This window comes from Nannobrachium achirus, assembly GCF_963921795.1.
Source record: "Nannobrachium achirus genome assembly, chromosome: 20".
NCBI lineage: Eukaryota > Metazoa > Chordata > Actinopteri > Myctophiformes > Myctophidae > Nannobrachium > Nannobrachium achirus.
In genome coordinates, this window is record NC_137827.1 from 37158105 (window position 1) to 37175261 (window position 17157).

At 42.4% G+C, this 17157-nt stretch overlaps 1 protein-coding gene across 1 annotated transcript in view; it reads right to left on the reverse strand.

Moving 5' to 3' along the window:
- Nucleotides 1–800: 800 nt before the first annotated feature.
- paplna (papilin a, proteoglycan-like sulfated glycoprotein) overlaps nucleotides 801–17157 on the reverse strand; it is a gene marked incomplete at both ends in the record, with an annotated part of 36648 nt that continues 20291 nt past the window's right edge. Inside the window, 14 exons of the mRNA XM_080751024.1 lie at nucleotides 801–961; nucleotides 1138–1313; nucleotides 1917–2025; nucleotides 3809–3936; nucleotides 4647–4793; nucleotides 6202–6253; nucleotides 6603–6730; nucleotides 7096–7254; nucleotides 8874–9381; nucleotides 12610–12736; nucleotides 12973–13060; nucleotides 13784–13997; nucleotides 15617–15697; nucleotides 16507–16657. Coding sequence (XP_080607150.1) covers nucleotides 801–961; nucleotides 1138–1313; nucleotides 1917–2025; nucleotides 3809–3936; nucleotides 4647–4793; nucleotides 6202–6253; nucleotides 6603–6730; nucleotides 7096–7254; nucleotides 8874–9381; nucleotides 12610–12736; nucleotides 12973–13060; nucleotides 13784–13997; nucleotides 15617–15697; nucleotides 16507–16657 — 2229 coding nt within the window. The remainder of the gene's footprint in view (nucleotides 962–1137; nucleotides 1314–1916; nucleotides 2026–3808; nucleotides 3937–4646; nucleotides 4794–6201; nucleotides 6254–6602; nucleotides 6731–7095; nucleotides 7255–8873; nucleotides 9382–12609; nucleotides 12737–12972; nucleotides 13061–13783; nucleotides 13998–15616; nucleotides 15698–16506; nucleotides 16658–17157) is intronic.

Here is a 17157-nt window from a genome sequence, read left to right on the forward strand (position 1 = left end):
GTAGGGCCATGCTCTGCTGACTGAGTCAGTTCAGAGTGTTAGTGCACATGCGCCGACACATCTTGACTTGAATAGTTATCTCCCCTCAGTGGGAGGCGAACCCGGACCATAGTTATAGTAGCCAGCTTACTCTACTTACAGAGCTACCGAGCGGCTGGCCAAACCCCCTTTTTTGTGTTATCTTTGACAACGTGGATATTAACGCAGTACAGTCCCTTTGAGCCGCATTCGGACACAGAAGCAGTCCCCTGGTAAAAAATTACTATTCTGTCCATAACGGCACATAACACGGTAACAGCGCTGAGTTGGCTCATGTGACGTTCGCACCGCCGTTCGCACCGCTCGGTGCCTCATGGGGCTCATGGTCGCCTGAGACAGCGCCTCTGTCGTGGATCAAGTGGCGTGAGGGGTAGCGCCGGGTGGCTGGGAAAGCCACCCAAAAATCCCACTAGGGGATTCCCTTTTTTATTCTATTTTCTTCAGTCTGTAGAGCATGTCAATACACACGGCTGATAGGCGCTTCAGTCGGCAGAGCATGGACCTACTAGCTGGATAATATCGGCTGATAAGACGTGATAATCTCCGATGGTATCGGATGATAACATTCGAATCAGGTGGTAGGATCAGGGTTGTAGTTTGATTCCTTTTGGCGGTTCCAAAGTTCAATGTTCAGATTGTAAAAACACAACTTGCAGTACTTCAAGTTGGTCCTCCGATGTTAGCGACAGTGATTGACCCTTCCCCATTCTGTCCAATAGTCTTTAAAGTTTTTTTTTACGATTTCTCAGCTGTGTATGGCTCTATCCCAGCCGGCCAAACCTGTCATTCTTCTGGGAATGCCTGGTACAGCTTGCACAGCAGAAACTGTTGTAATAGGGGTTGGAGCAGAGACGGGCATACACTATCAATTCGCAGTTGGCAAGCTCAGGCTGGTCCACGCATTCTGGCGGCACGTCGATAACTGCGTAAGAAATAGGAGAGGAAACCTGTGTTATCTTGGCTAGACAGGTTGAGATGTATTCTTATCAATAGGTCTGAGGTTGAGATGGTTTTTTATTATTAGTATAAAGGTCAGATTTGTTCATCTACACACACACATCGAGATCAGAGGGGAAATAATTATACTTTTTATTTCACCTTGCTGTGTGTCTTTGTGGACCTTGACTTCAGCCGTGGCGCTGACAGAGTAGATTCCAGTGTAGGCGTTGCAGGTGTAGGTACCCTCGTCTGTCGGCTGCACGTTGTTCAGTATCAGACTCCCGTCTGATGACATCAGAACATTCCGACCGTCTGGGCGTACTGGAACACCATTTCTATGGTAACACAGGAAGAAGCCATGACCCAGTTCAGGCTACTTGGTCTTCTGATATTGTTAGTGGTTCAAGCCTGAAGAGCTATAACTATAGCACTTTGTTTCCGTGCAAGTTTTTTTCTTTTGACAAATTCACGTGGGATGGTAAACGGTAGAGGGCATGACATTTGTACAGCGAGTGAAGTTGTGTGCATTACTTGAACAATTCAAAATTCATAACTTGCATGCCATGCCCTTATGCCCATGACATGAGTCTTATTTATACAAAAAATGCTACAGATCGTCTATATAAGTTAATAAAAAACAATTACATCTAAACCATAGGTCCAGTTGCTATAGTCTACTTGTATGTCAATATTGGACCAAGCATATCAAAACGGACATATACAGGTTGTTCATATCTTGATTGGTTTTAAAGATATTGACCAATTAATTTAAAAGAAAAAGGCATGGCCAGATAGACTAATAGACCTTTGGGCCAATCTTCACAAAACATGAATATTTTTTAGTCTGGCTTAAGACAAGATAACCAGTTCAGTCATGTTCACTCTAATAGGATAAATTCTGTAACTCGTTTGGGACATATTGTTGTATTGATTAATACCTGGACCATCCTACGTTGACATTTTCTCCTGACACCACACAGGGGAGCACGGCATTGCTGCCCTGAGACACCTGGATGTTGTTAGGAGCTGTGGTGATCCTCAGTTCTGCTACAGAATGACACCAGGGCAGGATGAACAGCATTATTATCAACTTGATCTCATTAAATGTACATAGTGTATAGAGGAGATATCCAAAGGAGGACTGACAAATCTTTGAGAGATAGAAACTTTTTTCTTCTTTTTTATATTAACCACTTGAACCCTGTCATAATCTGGGAACTTTAGCCAAAAATAGATGATCTAGGGCTAGGCGTTGTGAGCGTGTAGAACAGCTATTTTTGGCAAAGAGGTTTGGTGTAGAGGGGATAAAGTGGTTAAATATCTGGAAACACAAATTGACATGAATCCTAAATACACTGATGATCGTGCTGTCAAACAATTAAATTATATGGAATCTATAAACAGGTTGTGGGGGTCCCTGCTTTATCTCTCTCTCTCTCAACTAAGGGGTCCATGGCCTGAAAACGTTGAAGACCCCTGATTTAGACATTGAGGTGAGGATTGATTGCGGAAGTATAGTACTTTCCAAATGTTGTGTTATGCACTGTGACTATCCATTGTTGCATCCGGTCAACTACACTAACTTGTGTTATGTAACAATGTTATTTTAACCATTTTTGTACTGTATGGTAAGAGTATGTTAATACAATATAGCACATGTGAGGTGGTTGGAGGCGCTCTCCCTATTCTTACAATGAGAAATGTAGACCCTGATGTCGGGGTAGGACATCTATTGGTTTACAATGTCACCAGCTACAATCAGACATCTTTATACAACCAGGCATTGAAAATTCATGGTCTAAAGTCCTGTCTGGGTGTATCATTGTCACAAACCGAAAAACATCAAATTTGTTTTGAGAGCTTCACTCATTTTAGTTTTCTCAAATTCTACTTCAAATGTATTAATAACTGTTTAGACTAAGAACCTCTTTACAGATATCCAAAGACAAGACAGCACAGTAACTAGAAGCATGGAGAATGGCAACTGTAAAATGTGAAATCGTAGAACTACATTAAGACAATCAAAATTATCCATAAAGGGCTGCAAGTTTTTCACTCATTACGAAAATAGATCAAATCAATTCCTGATTAAATGTTTGCAACAAAGGTTATGTGCAGACTTAAAGCAAACCAAAGATGTATCATCGAGCTAAAATGTATCATATTGTTAAAACGTTGCATATTTGAAATGTTTGTATGGGTAGTGTACCACAGTACCGTATCTGCAGTGTCTTGTGATTTTATGAAAATAAAAGCAATACAGTATATTGTAAATTGTATTACTGTACAATGTAAAGCCCTACTTTGGATAACAGATGAACATTAGCAATACTAGAAACCTCTGTGCAGCCCATCAGCTTCATTCTCTGTACATGAACTACTGCATTTCATTATCTCTATGTCAGGGGTAGGCAACCTTATGCATGGGTGCCAACATTGGCACAGGGGAGGGTGATCACTGGCGTGGTCAATTAAATTAAGTCACCTAATTTGCAACAAATTAGATCCTGCACATAATTCTACATTAATTACAATTCTGAACTTTGACTGGGGAGGGAGTCGGGATCATTATAACAATGTCCTGACAATCAAAACATGTCCGAATTTTGGGGTGTCATTAAAAATTGTGTTGACATGGCACACTGACTATCTAGAAAATAAAATCATGGCACTTCATTTCAAAAAGGTTGCTGACCCCTGCTCTATGTAATAAAATTATATAAATACATAAAAACATAGCTCCCTTGTCAGTGCTGGGATTTGAATCAACAAGGTTTCAGTTTCAGTACTAGTCAGCAGATGATGCATGACGGTGCCATTATTAGTATACCTTGGACTCTGAGCTGTAGCTGCCTCTGCTCCAGCTGGTGGTGGGTGGAGGCAGTGCAGGTGTAGACCCCCGAGTCATCAGACTTGAGCTGGGTAATGGTCAGGCTGCCATCTGTAAGCTGGGTGTGCCTGCAACAAGCAGCCAGACAGTCAAAATCAGTGGTTCTCAAAGTGAGGTCTGCTGTGGGTAGTGGGAACCAGCTTGTTATGGTATAAATGATTGATAGTAAGTAGGAACCAAATTGACTCTGAGTGTTATTATGAGAGTCCTTCACCAAATGCATACCAAACTGGGGGTCCTTGAAATAAATAAAAAAGTGAGAACCACTCTTCTAGAACAGTGGTCTCAACCTGTGGGTCGGGACCCAAATTATTTTGGGGGTCCCCAGATGATTAGCATAATGTGCAACATTGTTTTCTCTCTCAACAGTCAACAAACCAACATAACGTTTAAGTGTATAAAGAGGGTATATGGACATTTCTAAAGTGACAATTTAAGGACTTTAGAATACCTCTGAAATGACAAATTAAACAAATTGTGAAATATTAGAGGCAGAAATTGTAAAAAATAGCCGATCTACATGCTCACAACGCCTCGCAACGCGAGGCGATGTGAGAATGTAGATCTGCTATTTTCACAATAGAACCGTGTTATTCAAAATGTAATGCCTCAACTCTTAGTGCTCGTCAGGATGGGGGGGTCCCCTGTTAAAATATGATTATTTTGGGGGTCGCGGTCTGAAAAGGTTGAGAACCACTGTTCTAGAAGACGTGGTTTAGAAAACATTCCGAAATTGAGTATCGAACACAATAATGCAAGCGATATCAATCAACCTTACCTGGATGAGCTGAGGGCCTGCCCGTCCCTGGTCCAGTGAATGTTCACAGAGGGGAGGGCTGAGGCAGGCAGGATCCTGCAGGGCAGTGTGGCCGTTTGTCCTGCTCGCATCTCCAGCAGAGAAGATCCTGACCGCTCTATGCTGAACCTGAGGGAGTATCACAGGTAAACGTTTTGGTTCGTTTATACTGTACAGCAGTGGTTCTCAAACTGTTTGGGCTTCAGTACCCCCTTTTCCTGATTGCTGAATCTCAATCTAAGTACCCCCTTTAATCCAGTGACCCATATAAGTCTGTAACTCTGACAGTGTACAAATGGAACCAAATGAACCCTAACGGGTTCATTTACGGGTTCATTTGGTTCCATTTGTACACTGTCAGAGTTAAGGAGATACCTTGAAATTTGGTAGTTTGAGAAACACTGCTCTAATCGACAACATTTTGACTAGAAAATACGGACATCAAAAGTCCAGTTCTTATGTCAATATGTTGAAAATTAAAGTAAGTAGCCTGTTTTCTATTCAGTAACAGTAACATTTGTACTTAATTTGGTTTAAAGCTACGTATACAGAGCAGCACGTTCACATACATTTGTCAATGTTTTATCATTAAACATAACAGTAAAATAAATGTTTCCATTTTCCATGTTCTCTCAAGTACCCCCTGTAGTACCTCTGTGTACCCCTTGGGGTACACGTACCCCCATTTGAGAAACACTGCTGTACAGTATGTGCATGTCCCGTTCACCATGTTTGGCACAGGCACACACACCATGCGGTAATAAAGTATTCAGTGGTGTAAAGTAACTATGTACTCTTACTTCTACTCCACTACATCTCGGATCCAAATATTGTACTTTTACTCCACTACATTTATTTGAAAACTTTAGTTACTAGTTACTTTGCGGGTATAAGTTTTAATATTATAAAACATACATAAACCACTTTAGCCCTATTTTATACCTAGGCTATTTGAAAATAGACTATCTACAAGCTCACAATGTGTCGCGATGCGTTGTGAGCTATGTGAGCTAAGGTTTGAAAAAGCAATTTTTAAACATTTTGTACTTTTAATTTTGGTACTTTAAGTACATTTTGATGCCAACACTTTCATACTTTTACTCAAGTACATTTTGAATTCCGGACTTTCACTTGTAACAGAGTATTTCTATATTGCATTATGGATACTTTTACTTGAGTAAAATATGTGAGTACTTTTTCCACCACTGAAAGTATTCATAATATTGAACCTGTCCACAATTCACTTCTCATTTCTCGTAACCTGTTACAACACATGGATAAAGCCGGTGTTCCTAACAAGAGTATTTGTCGTGATCCCTGAGGGGAAATTACTTCTCTTTCATTTGACTCATCCCATTAGGGTCAATGTGCTGCTCCAAATGAGTGCACTGGGAGCAATTAGGGCCGGGGTTCAGTCAGTGTCGTGCTCAGGGACACCTCTGCACTACCTCCTGAGCCTTTGGCGCCCCCTAGTGGATATACAGTATACTGTACAGTAGAGAGTCAGAACCAGTGAGTAGAGATGGATGGCGCTTACTTGGGAGACGGTCCATCACCTGGCAGCGGTGGAGTTGGGACAAATGGAGGTTCTGTGACACACACACACACACACACACACACACACACACACACACACACACACACACACACACACACACACACACACACACACACACACACACACACACACTAGTTATTATACAGAACCTTTTATAATGTTTTATAATAAGATGAGCATGTTCTGATACACCCTATGACATGGATTGACTCTTCAAATCATTGCAAAACTCTTATTATACTGATCATTGCTTTTACAGTATTTTAGATGTTTGTTTGGATGGGCAATCATTCTGATGTCAACATAAATATAATTTTACATAATTTTTTGCATTCACTGCGTATACTATTTACAGTATATATAGAGGGGTGTTATATTACCTGAGACAGATAAGTATATGTAACGGTGGTCTCTGGTCTGCTCACGTGTAGCTACACACAGGAACCAACCTGAATCTGACTTCATGAGAGGACCAACTAACAGAGAGCCTAGAGGCTGCTGGTGATGCCTGAATACAAAAAAAACACACATTTAAGATGTACATTAAAAAACACAACCGTAGAAGCAAATCAGAATGAGTTCAAATCAACTGAAATGAATCCATGATTGGCTGTGTGCAGTGGTGTAAAGTAACTTTTACTTTACTTGATTGAGTAGTACACTTTTTGAGTTATTTGTACTTCAACTGAGTATTTCCGATTTCCAATACTTTAACTTCTACTCCACTACATCTCGTATCCAAATATTGTACTTTTACTCCACTACATTTATATTAAATCTTTAAGTTACTATTTACTTTGTAGATTTTTTTTATTATTCTTACAAAACATACATCAACACCTTTTCCACCATTGACTCTGTGTTTTCACTAACCTGCTGGTGGAGAGAGGGACACCATCCATTCTCCACTCCACTATGACGGTTGAGGAAGGAGGTGGAGTGACTCTGCAGGGCAGAACCACTGTCTGGCCCACCAGAGCTTCAACCGTGGAGGGGTCCGTCTTATCGATGCTCACTCCTCCCAGGGTCAAACTGAGGGAAAGTAATGGGGTGCAAGACAGAGACAGAAAGAAAGAAGACAGAAAGAAAGAAAGAAAGAAAGAAAGAAAGAAAGAAAGAAAGAAAGAAAGAAAGAAAGAAAGAAAGAAAGAGGAGGGAAGGAGGTAAAGAAAGAAAAGGGAGAAGGAAGGAAGGGAGGGAGGAAGTAAAGAAGTAAAGAAAGAAGTAAAGAAAGAAAGAAAGAAAGAAAGAAAGGGGAGGGAAGGAAGTATAGAAAGAAAGAAAAAGAAAGAAGGAAGGAATGATGGAAGGGAGGAAGTAAAGAAAGAAAGAAAGAAAGAAATAAAGAAAGAAAGAAAGAAAGAAAGAAAGAAAGAAAGAAAGAAAGAAAGGAGTCACTTTATGCTCTACTCTTGGTACTAGTGCTAGTGATGATCACCAAAGCAGGCATAAAGATCAGCCATAGTCTGGCTTTCAGTAGAGGGCTGGGAAAGAGAGACAGCCTTGGGCTGTATGAAGAACATGCACTGACAGTACTGAAGAAATGGACAATACAACCCACTAGGAGACACGGACATTCACATACTCACTCTACAAGTGTTAGATGCTAAGGGTGGTCTACGGGAACAATAGGAAACTGTTTGGACAATGAAGATATGGAACCTTCCCAGTAGCATGAAAGACAATAAGAACTGAGAACAAAATGTCTGTTGACTATAACAGGTTCCTCATGTAATCAATGCAATCATTTGCAGGGATAATTTTCTGCAATATTGCCAATTTATGCTGCCCAAAAAGTTGCCCTATGTACAGTACCACTGAAAGCTAACCCACATCTACTCAAATGAAATACAATGTGTTGTCATAGGAAAGGAACTAGTACGGAACCGGACATGAAGGTTGAAAAGGGCGTAAACGTGGAGTTTAGTGACTACTACAGACAGACTAGAACGAATGGAGCATCACAGCAGATCCTTTTATTAGTTTAGTCGGATGACATCAAAAGGTGACAACAATACAAGGCACAAAACTGGTGCCTGACTCAGCAGTGAGGTAGCAGGCACTAGAAGACTGACACAACTTTAAAGTGTGAGCTACGAGAAGACAGCAAAGAGTCCCAGAAACAATGCAGAAGTGTCCATTTAAGGTTGCTGTGAAGTCCTCAACTTTTCCTGAGATTTTTAAACAGGAGGTGAAGCATTGGCTGCTCAGGTACAGTAGGCATGAGCGAGAGAGAGGCGGGAGTCTGTGGCACTTTAGGTAGTGTAGCGACAGTGTAGCAAGTGGTGTATTTCTCAAAGCAAAGTACAAGCCTGAGCAAGCAAGGTTTAATAATAATCATCCAAGAAATGTGCATCTAACTAAGAACATGTATGCATAGTATGTGTATATATTACACTACAAATATTTGTGTGGGTGGGTGAATGCATACGGTTTGTCTTTGGATCGTGTGAGTTTGGGCTCCGTTTCGGCACACCCTGGCCCTGCTCAGACTTGGGGCAAGGCCAGGACCGAATATGGCAGGTTCCTTCAGATGGAGTATGACGGCAGCTGGCCAGAGCGGGAGGCCATTGGCAGCAGGAAGGTTACGGGGGGCTGGGTTGGGGTAGAGATGACTAGGCGTCGATCCCAAAGTCCAGATAGTATCTTACCTGGCTGCTGGACCCGTGTGCTGCACAGCAGGAAAGGAGGCGGGCCTACGGGCATGCATCCTGATCCTAGCTCGGTGGGCGTGGGTGGCGGCATTGGCGGCACTGGAGCCGTGCCTAACACTGGGGTTTGAGCCGCCCTGTGTGGTGAAAACCCTGCTCATGTCACGGCCAGCTGCGGGCTGAACGGCTGTGGACTCTCCAGTCGTGGACCCTCCAGCGGTGGATCCAGTAGCTGTGGTTCTTCCACCTGTGGCTCTTCCAGAGCCTCCAGAGCCTCTAGAAGTGGACCCTCCGCCGGTAGCGACAGGTCCCGGGGCCTGCTGGCCCGGTCTGCCTGGCTGGCACGCCCTCTGGCACTCGGCACGGGTCATGAAGTTGTTGTTGTTGCCATGGCAGCCTCCGTACCAGAAGTGGACACACTTGGCGGTGAGGACGTCATAGTGGTAGCGTGTTGTCCAGCCAGAGCAGGAACCGGCAGCACGGGGCAGGGAGCAGGTGGAGCGCTCAACTACAGGACAAGAACAAGACAAATACAATAAAATCTATGCATCTTACCTGAATCATTAAAAGTCTCTTTTTCTTTTTTGCATAGATGTGCAGAACAAGGGCAGGGCAGAGGCTGTTATCTACACCCTCCAGAAAAACGCGATTATGCGATCGCAGAATTTCCCGCAATAATCAATAAATGCCGCTGATTATGCGGGGGCTCGCATGATTTCACAATCCCCGCATATTCACCGCATATTTCGCATATTTCCGCGGAAAATATGCGAAATATGCGGGCATCGCTTGATTTCACAATCCCCGCACTTTTTCGCATAAAAGTATAGTCATGCTTCACCGTTCAATCACGTTCAGACACAAAACAGAAGCAAAACAATGATGCGCTGAGAAACACGTGGCTCCTCTCTCTCTGTGTGTGTGTGTGTGTGTGTGTGTGTGTGTGTGTGTGTGTGTGTGCCGTGCGATTGCGTGCACGCTGCACCGTGAGAACTGCAGGTAGACAGAGAGAGAGATGCAGGCATAATGTAGGCTATACGGTATGAGCGTTGGCCCTCGCCAACGTGACGCTAGAATAACACACTCTTCCTCGGTCCTCAAACTTCAAGAAACGACAAATTAAAGTTTTTCCTACTTGTTTTGAGGTCTCCATTGTACTCCGTTTGAAACGTTGCGTCGTGCCGTTCAAAGCAAACGAGCACCTCTCCGAAAAAAAGTAGCACGCAGTATTCCATGGATGGATAGGAACAGCAATTGAATGCATAACATTTTAATCCCTTAAATCCCTTTAGAGAGAGCAAAACCACATAAATAAACCAGAGTTTTGCTTTAGCAGTGAGCTGTATCCTTAGCAATCGCATAGGCCATAGGGTAATTATTTTTGCCTTGATGTAGCCCATTAAGGTAATTAAATTGCAGATATTTGACAGAGGTTTGCTTTTTTGCCTTGAAAATAATGAAAGGCAGTCAAAAAAGTCTGTTTTGCATTTCTCAATTCACTCAAGGACCCTTAAATTTGTGTTTTGATTACTTTGATGACTACTTAGTGATGTTGTGAGCTTGTAGATTGTCTATTTCCAAATAGCCAGTGTACTGTATATTAAAGTGGTTTAATTAATAGTTATACATTTTTATTATAATATGTATACTGTACATAGGCTATAAATATGTTTTTTAAGTTCCCGCATATTTCGCATAATTTCGCATTTAATGCAACTTTCACAAGTTCCCGCATATTTCGCATAGTTTCGCATTGTCATCGCATAAATTCACACAAAAACCCAGCATAATTCACCGCATAATCAAGGATTTTTGCCCGCAAAATCAAGGATTTTAGCCCGCATAATCAAGGATTTTTGCCCGCGTTTTTCTGGAGGGTCTAGTTATCTACCGTACACAGATTGTATGTGTGGCTTCACAGAGAGACAGCATACAAAACAGAAAGCATCATGACAAAGAGAACTTAACAAGTACAAAGAAAGTTTCCAATTCTCTACTAGGACAATTAGTCCCAAAACCAATGATTTCTAGCACCAGCTCTCTTGTCTTGCATCTCGCAAAACCTATGGTTATTTCACCATACAGTACGATTACACATTGCTGTAACTTCGAGGCCAGCACGACTAAAGGAAAATAAAACTGGGACTCTATCTTTCACAACCAAAAGTTTGCATGTGAGCTAAACTATAGCCTGAGGAAATAAATGAGGGTTTTAGCAGAGTGAAATCTCTTCAACTCATTTGGGTATCCACAATAAAATAAAAAAATGTAAAAAATGTGTCCCAAATGTAATCTTATGTTGCGTAAACTCACTGTTATAGAAACATGATATTACACTGTACCACAGCTCCAAGGGTCACAACATACAATTAAAATACCCATGGATCGCCTGACAAAGTGCATAAAAGAAGCAATATCCCTGCCCTCAACAACCACCCCTGGGTGAGGCACTTAAACCAGAGCTATGCTTTGATGACAAAGTGTTAGAGTATGATGCATTGCTCAACAACATGAATGTATTTTCAACACTGATCTACAATAAACTAGTAAGACGCCTCAGGGCGACATGCAAGGTTGCGCCAATTCTTGGCCATCTGGCCAGTGATGTATATCGGACCAGTTACTCATATATGGAGACCCCTGGTACCCATACAGTATATGGAAGATCCATGTACTGTATATGGAGATTTGCTGTGAGAGCCCAAACTTGCTTACTCAGTTATTCGTTATGTGAAAGTCCTATGATGTCAATGACATCTGACATCATACCCTTTATGCCATTACATGAACATCCCTGTCTGTAGAACCAGCCACACAGATATGGGCTGTCTTAGCCATCTGTCTTGGCCATATATGGATTCTGTTAGTGTGGTTTGTGGCCGATGTGGCCTCCATATATGGGCATTCCCATATGAAGTCCTGTTAGATATGGGCTTAATATTGATGACATCAGGGAACTCCATATGGGCATAAAAGGGATTCTGTTAGTGTGACATCACAGTGAAGCCAGAGCGTGATGTCAGAGCGGCAAACCCTTTCTGTTAAGAGTGGTTCCCCTGACATCACAGTGATGTCAGAGGTTCCCCTGACATCACAGTGATGTCAGATCATGATGTCAGAGCGACAAACCCAAAGACCGTAAAAAATTGTACACGTCCGGATGGACAGAGAGAGGAGAGACGTGTGAGGCAATATCCTATTGCACGCTCAAGGAACATACTCTGTGCACTAACTGCTCAGATCAGTGTTATTGCATGCAGGATGTGTGGATGCATTACACTTCCACTGAAAATATGTATTCTTTATGACGAGTGACGCATCACACAGCACTTTGTCATAGAAAAGTACGTCAGGCTACAGCAAAACAATATAAATATATCAGGCTTTAACCTGAGAATACTCCACCTGAGCTGCTCGTTGTGCCACATTTTACACTAGCCACCAACTACATAGTGTTCACTGTATTCTCATTGATACGCCTTTGCACAAAGCAACCAAACCAAATCCTTATGCATGTCTTTTTTTCTCTCTATCTGTTTTATTGACTGTAGGAAAGAGACAGAAAGCAGGGGAATGACACACAGCAATCAGTCCGGCCAGCTGAGAATCTACAGGCTGAAGAAGGCATATTGCGCCCACGTGGTAAGCGGTAAGCACCCTAAAAATTCTATCGGGTCGCCTTGTCTGTGTGTGTCTTCTTGTGCACAGTAAGAGAGAATACATTTACACCACTTACTGTGGTGGGGGGGGTCTGGGCAACCCTCTCCGTTGGCACCTCCAGCAGGGGTGATCCGGTCAAAACAGCAGCCGTAGGTGGTGATGCGACACTGCACTCCGTTCTCAGTGGGAAGTGAAGGAGCGGCCTGAGGAAATGTCAGAGACAGAGGGGGGTGATGAGGAGAGGAGGGCCAGTAGTCAAGTATTGATCCAAGTTTTGCAGAGTCCTTGCCTAGGGTTAGACCTTTACACCTGTAAACCTACGATGTGATAATAAAGCTGATTCTGATATATTGAATCTATTATACAAGTATACATTTACAGTGGTCTTCCATAGACAGACAATACCCCCATATATCCCTCATCAACAAGGTTTGCTTACAGTGGGGACAGCAGGGACCCTGTACTCCTGACAGCCCTCCATGTTGAGACCCTGGGCAGTGGTCAGGCCATCATGACAGCAGCCATATCTAAACACACAGGAGGGAAGGAAGCAGACTTTCAACACAATCTTTGTCAAAGGCAGGGGTGCCGCAGCAAATTCTGGGCCCTGGGCTGGGTACAAGGATTCACTCACGTTTTGTGCTTTAACTATTGAAAAATAGAAGATATACAAGCTCACAGCGAGCTTGTAGATCTGCTTTTTTCTTTTTTAAATCGTGAACATTTGAGCATGTCTGTTTTGAAAAACCTATGTTTCTATGTCAGTGGTGCTCAAACTTTTTCATGTGAAGGACCCCCAAAATGATATGTATTTGGCCAGGACCCCTCCATCTTGGGCCCTAGTAACTCAGTCCCACTCCCCCCCTCCCCCTTGTGACAATGTACAAAAAACTAACCAGTGTTATGCCAGTGCTGTAATTGTAGTAGCCCACAAGAGTCAGAGGTCAGGCAAAACAAAGCTTATACAATCTCTAGAAGCAATGAAAACAGTTTGTACTAGACACTAGAGCCACAACATTTCTTGGGAAATGTCCGCCTCAGCTTGGCCACTGAGTGGTAATTATTGTGGTCCATACATTACATAACAGGAAAGAATTCCCGGGTTATGGAGGTGGTCACTTGAGCATAAAAAACCTCACACCCATGAGAGACACTCTGTCTACAACAGACCCCATATTTTTCTCAATATGTCCCTCTCTGGGAGCCACAGCGTAATGAGGGGTTAGGTTAGGGTTCGAAAGCCAGGGTACCTGGTGTTTGTGCATGGGGGCAGGGCAGGAACGTGAGGAGCAGGGTCGGGGACTGGGCTCTGTGAGCAGCCCTGTCCCCTTGGGCCCCTGGCAGTGGTGCGTCCGTCGGAGCAGCAGCCATAATAGGACTGGCTGCAGTGGATGGCAGGGACGGAGCTGTGAGGGTCGTGGACCGTGTTGCCTTCGGTTGGGTCTGCTGACTCTGGCCTGCGGACTGAAAGGGAAGGCATGCGGGAATAAGCGGGGAGAATTCACACGCTGAACAACAGTCAGGGAGGGGTTGTAAATACTGTAACTTTTTTTTTGTTTTTGTATGCAAATACTGTATGCAAATATCCTCTAATTCTCTCTCTCTGTTTCACACCATGCATATTTCTGTCATACAGTACAGCTGTACATTAGAGACACAGAGCCCACACTGTGTGATGGTCTCACTTAACGACATGTTCAGCCGACCCCCTCCCTCCCTTTTAGATTTGCTGTTTTATAAAACTATCTCATTAGGGAAAAGAATGATGAGAGAATACTGGGACACAAGCAGAACGAGACCACCGCTACAGTGTCAAAATGCAAGCACAGAGCCTTACATAGCACGCAACAAAAAACCTGCAACCTCTCAATTCCTGGCCACTGGTGCATTACGATGCTGGAGAGCTCCCAGTACATGCCAGAAACACCAGAGCACTGGCCGGCACTGACTATCACACTCCAGTGCCTGGCAAATATTTTAATCAGGCTGACAATGCCCAAGGCCCCCCTGAAAACATGCCAATCAGGCTTGGATAATTAGTGCTAGGGACAGGGGGCTGGATGAGGACAGGGGACCAGTTGGGAGGGACAGCGGCGGCATAAGGAGGGCCTTCCAATGACAAATTTACAGGAGTTATAATGTTGAAGCTTCAAAAGAGAGAGTTTTGGTTGAAAATTAACTGTTGTGCTTTAGGATTTTTGTATATAATAGCATGGCATCTTAGCATGGTAATATTCTGACCAAGGAGGCGTCATGTGTCATGAATCAGCAGGCAATTAATGAATAAATGAGAAGAGAGTTGGAATGCCATTCTATCAATCTGATAAGGTTTACAGTACAGTAGTGTGTTGTTCTAGGGCCTTTAATTAGTCTTGTTACAAGATGATATACTAGAAGAGGAAATAGGCATAGATCGACAGGTAAAAAAAAAGAAAAAAAGAAAAAAAAAATTTCAAAAAACTTTTTTTTTTCAAAAAACTTTCTTTTTTTTCAAAAAACTTTTTTTTTTTCAAAAAACTTTTTTTTTTTCAAAAAACTTCTTTTTTTTCAAAAAACTTCTTTTTTTTTCTGGAAAAACCCCACTAGATGCGCCCCTGAGCAAACAGAGGCCGTTTTGGTATTGCAGCTGGAGAGCCTCATTATAGTAGAGCTAGAACAAACAAAAAGAATGGTCAGAGTGTTTGTTGAGGGTTAAAACCTGTCTAAGACTCAATTTTGAGCATATATTTATACAAAAAATATAGTTTTAAAAGCATGGTGTAGGCCCTTTAAATCTCTTATGTAAACACACTTTTATAGACTTGCTTTTACTACCTGATTAGTCTATTTTGCTACTTTTATGTCTCTCATATCCTAAATCCTATAATTTTTTTTTTGGACATTTGTGTAATTGTATGTGCTTTTATTTTCTCATACAATTTTCAAGTTTAAAATATTTCTTGCATTCTCGTATGCTTTTATGTTTCTTTCACATTTGTATCCCTTCATGTTCTTTTATTACGTTTCTCTCACAATGTTTATGTTGCCTTTTATATGTAATGCTGTGTGAAGTGCTTCATAACTCTTTGAGATCAAAGGCCAACCTGTCGCACGGTCTGGAACGTAGGGTTGGAATCCTGTCTGCGTGTTGTCATAGCCTCTTGGGTCCTGCATGCTGGGCACCACTGGACACAAAGAAGGAAATACACATGCAACTCTGGGTCAAATAGGTCAGCAATTTAAATACATTGCAGCAGGTTCACAGTGAGGACCATTATCACAGAGTATTGAAGTCCAGATCAGTAGAGTTCAATGTATTTCTGTGTAGTTTAATGAAGTTAGGTTCACTTCACTTCGGAAAAATGCAGTACAGGGTTAGGATTAGGGTTAGCCAAACACCCAAAAGGAAAGCTATTGAATCTAAAGCATACATGGGCAACTGGCGGCCCGGGGCCACATGCGGCCCCCACCTTTACTTAAAGCGGCCCACAGGTTAATGCCAGAATACTGATATATTATTGATTTCAGCTGTTACAATTCCAAACATGACCTGCTTTAATTCCATCAGTCTATATTAGTAGCTTAATGACTAGTATAGTAGTATTAAAATGTCTTATTTTATGTCCAACGTATTTGTATTTAGGTTCATAAAGTTAACATGAGTATAACTAAATGTGTTTGAAATTAAATAAAAATGTTACATTTCAGGATTCCAATTAAAAAACAACAAAAAATTATACAGGATTCCAATTCAAAAGAAGCAAAAATAGCCGATCTACAAGCTCAAAACGCATCGCAGCGCGATGCGTTTTGAGCTTGTAGATCGGCTATTTTTGTATGAGATACTAGAATGACAAAGTAGGACGTAGCAATATGCAATGTGGCCCTCTGGAGTGAAGGTGGAAATATAGTGGCCCTCGCCATCATCAAAGTTGCCCACCCTTGATCTAAAGGGTTTATTCCCGGTTGATCTTATCCTATCCTCATTCCTCACCCTGTGGGCTGTGGCAGGACTGGGGGTTACAACCCTCCACTGTAGAGGGTTTGGGGGTGGCGTTGCAGTGCTCCACTGGATACAGGTTCCTGTCTCTGTCTGAGCAGATCACCTGACGCTCCCGAAGACCAGAGCCGCAGCTCTTAGAGCACTGTGCAGAAAGAGGGAGAGGAAGTCATCACTGATGGTGATGGAGGCTGGATAGCCAAAATGCCTGTGTCAATCTAAGGCATAATATGGAACAATAAAGAAAACTGTTTAGATTCTTTTACTGATTGCGAATAAGACTTTGAATAATCCCTTCTCTTTGATTTGGAGAAAATACTCAGGAAATCCAGATGTATCCATCTATAATAGTCTGTATTATGTACTTTGTGTAAATGGTAAATGGTAAATGGTGCATTTATATTGCGATTTTATCCAAGGCGCTTTCCTTACATTGTGCATTACATTCACCCATTCACACACACATTCATACACCGGTGGCGGAGGAAACCATGCAAGGCACCAACCTTTGGTACAATGAGAATTGTTTTTAAATGTGCTATATAAAAATGTGAACCTACTCACCGGGAGCAATTCAATTCAATTCAAGAGAGCAAGTTCAGAGTCTTGCTCAAGGACCCTTCGACATTAACTCAGGGGGAGCCC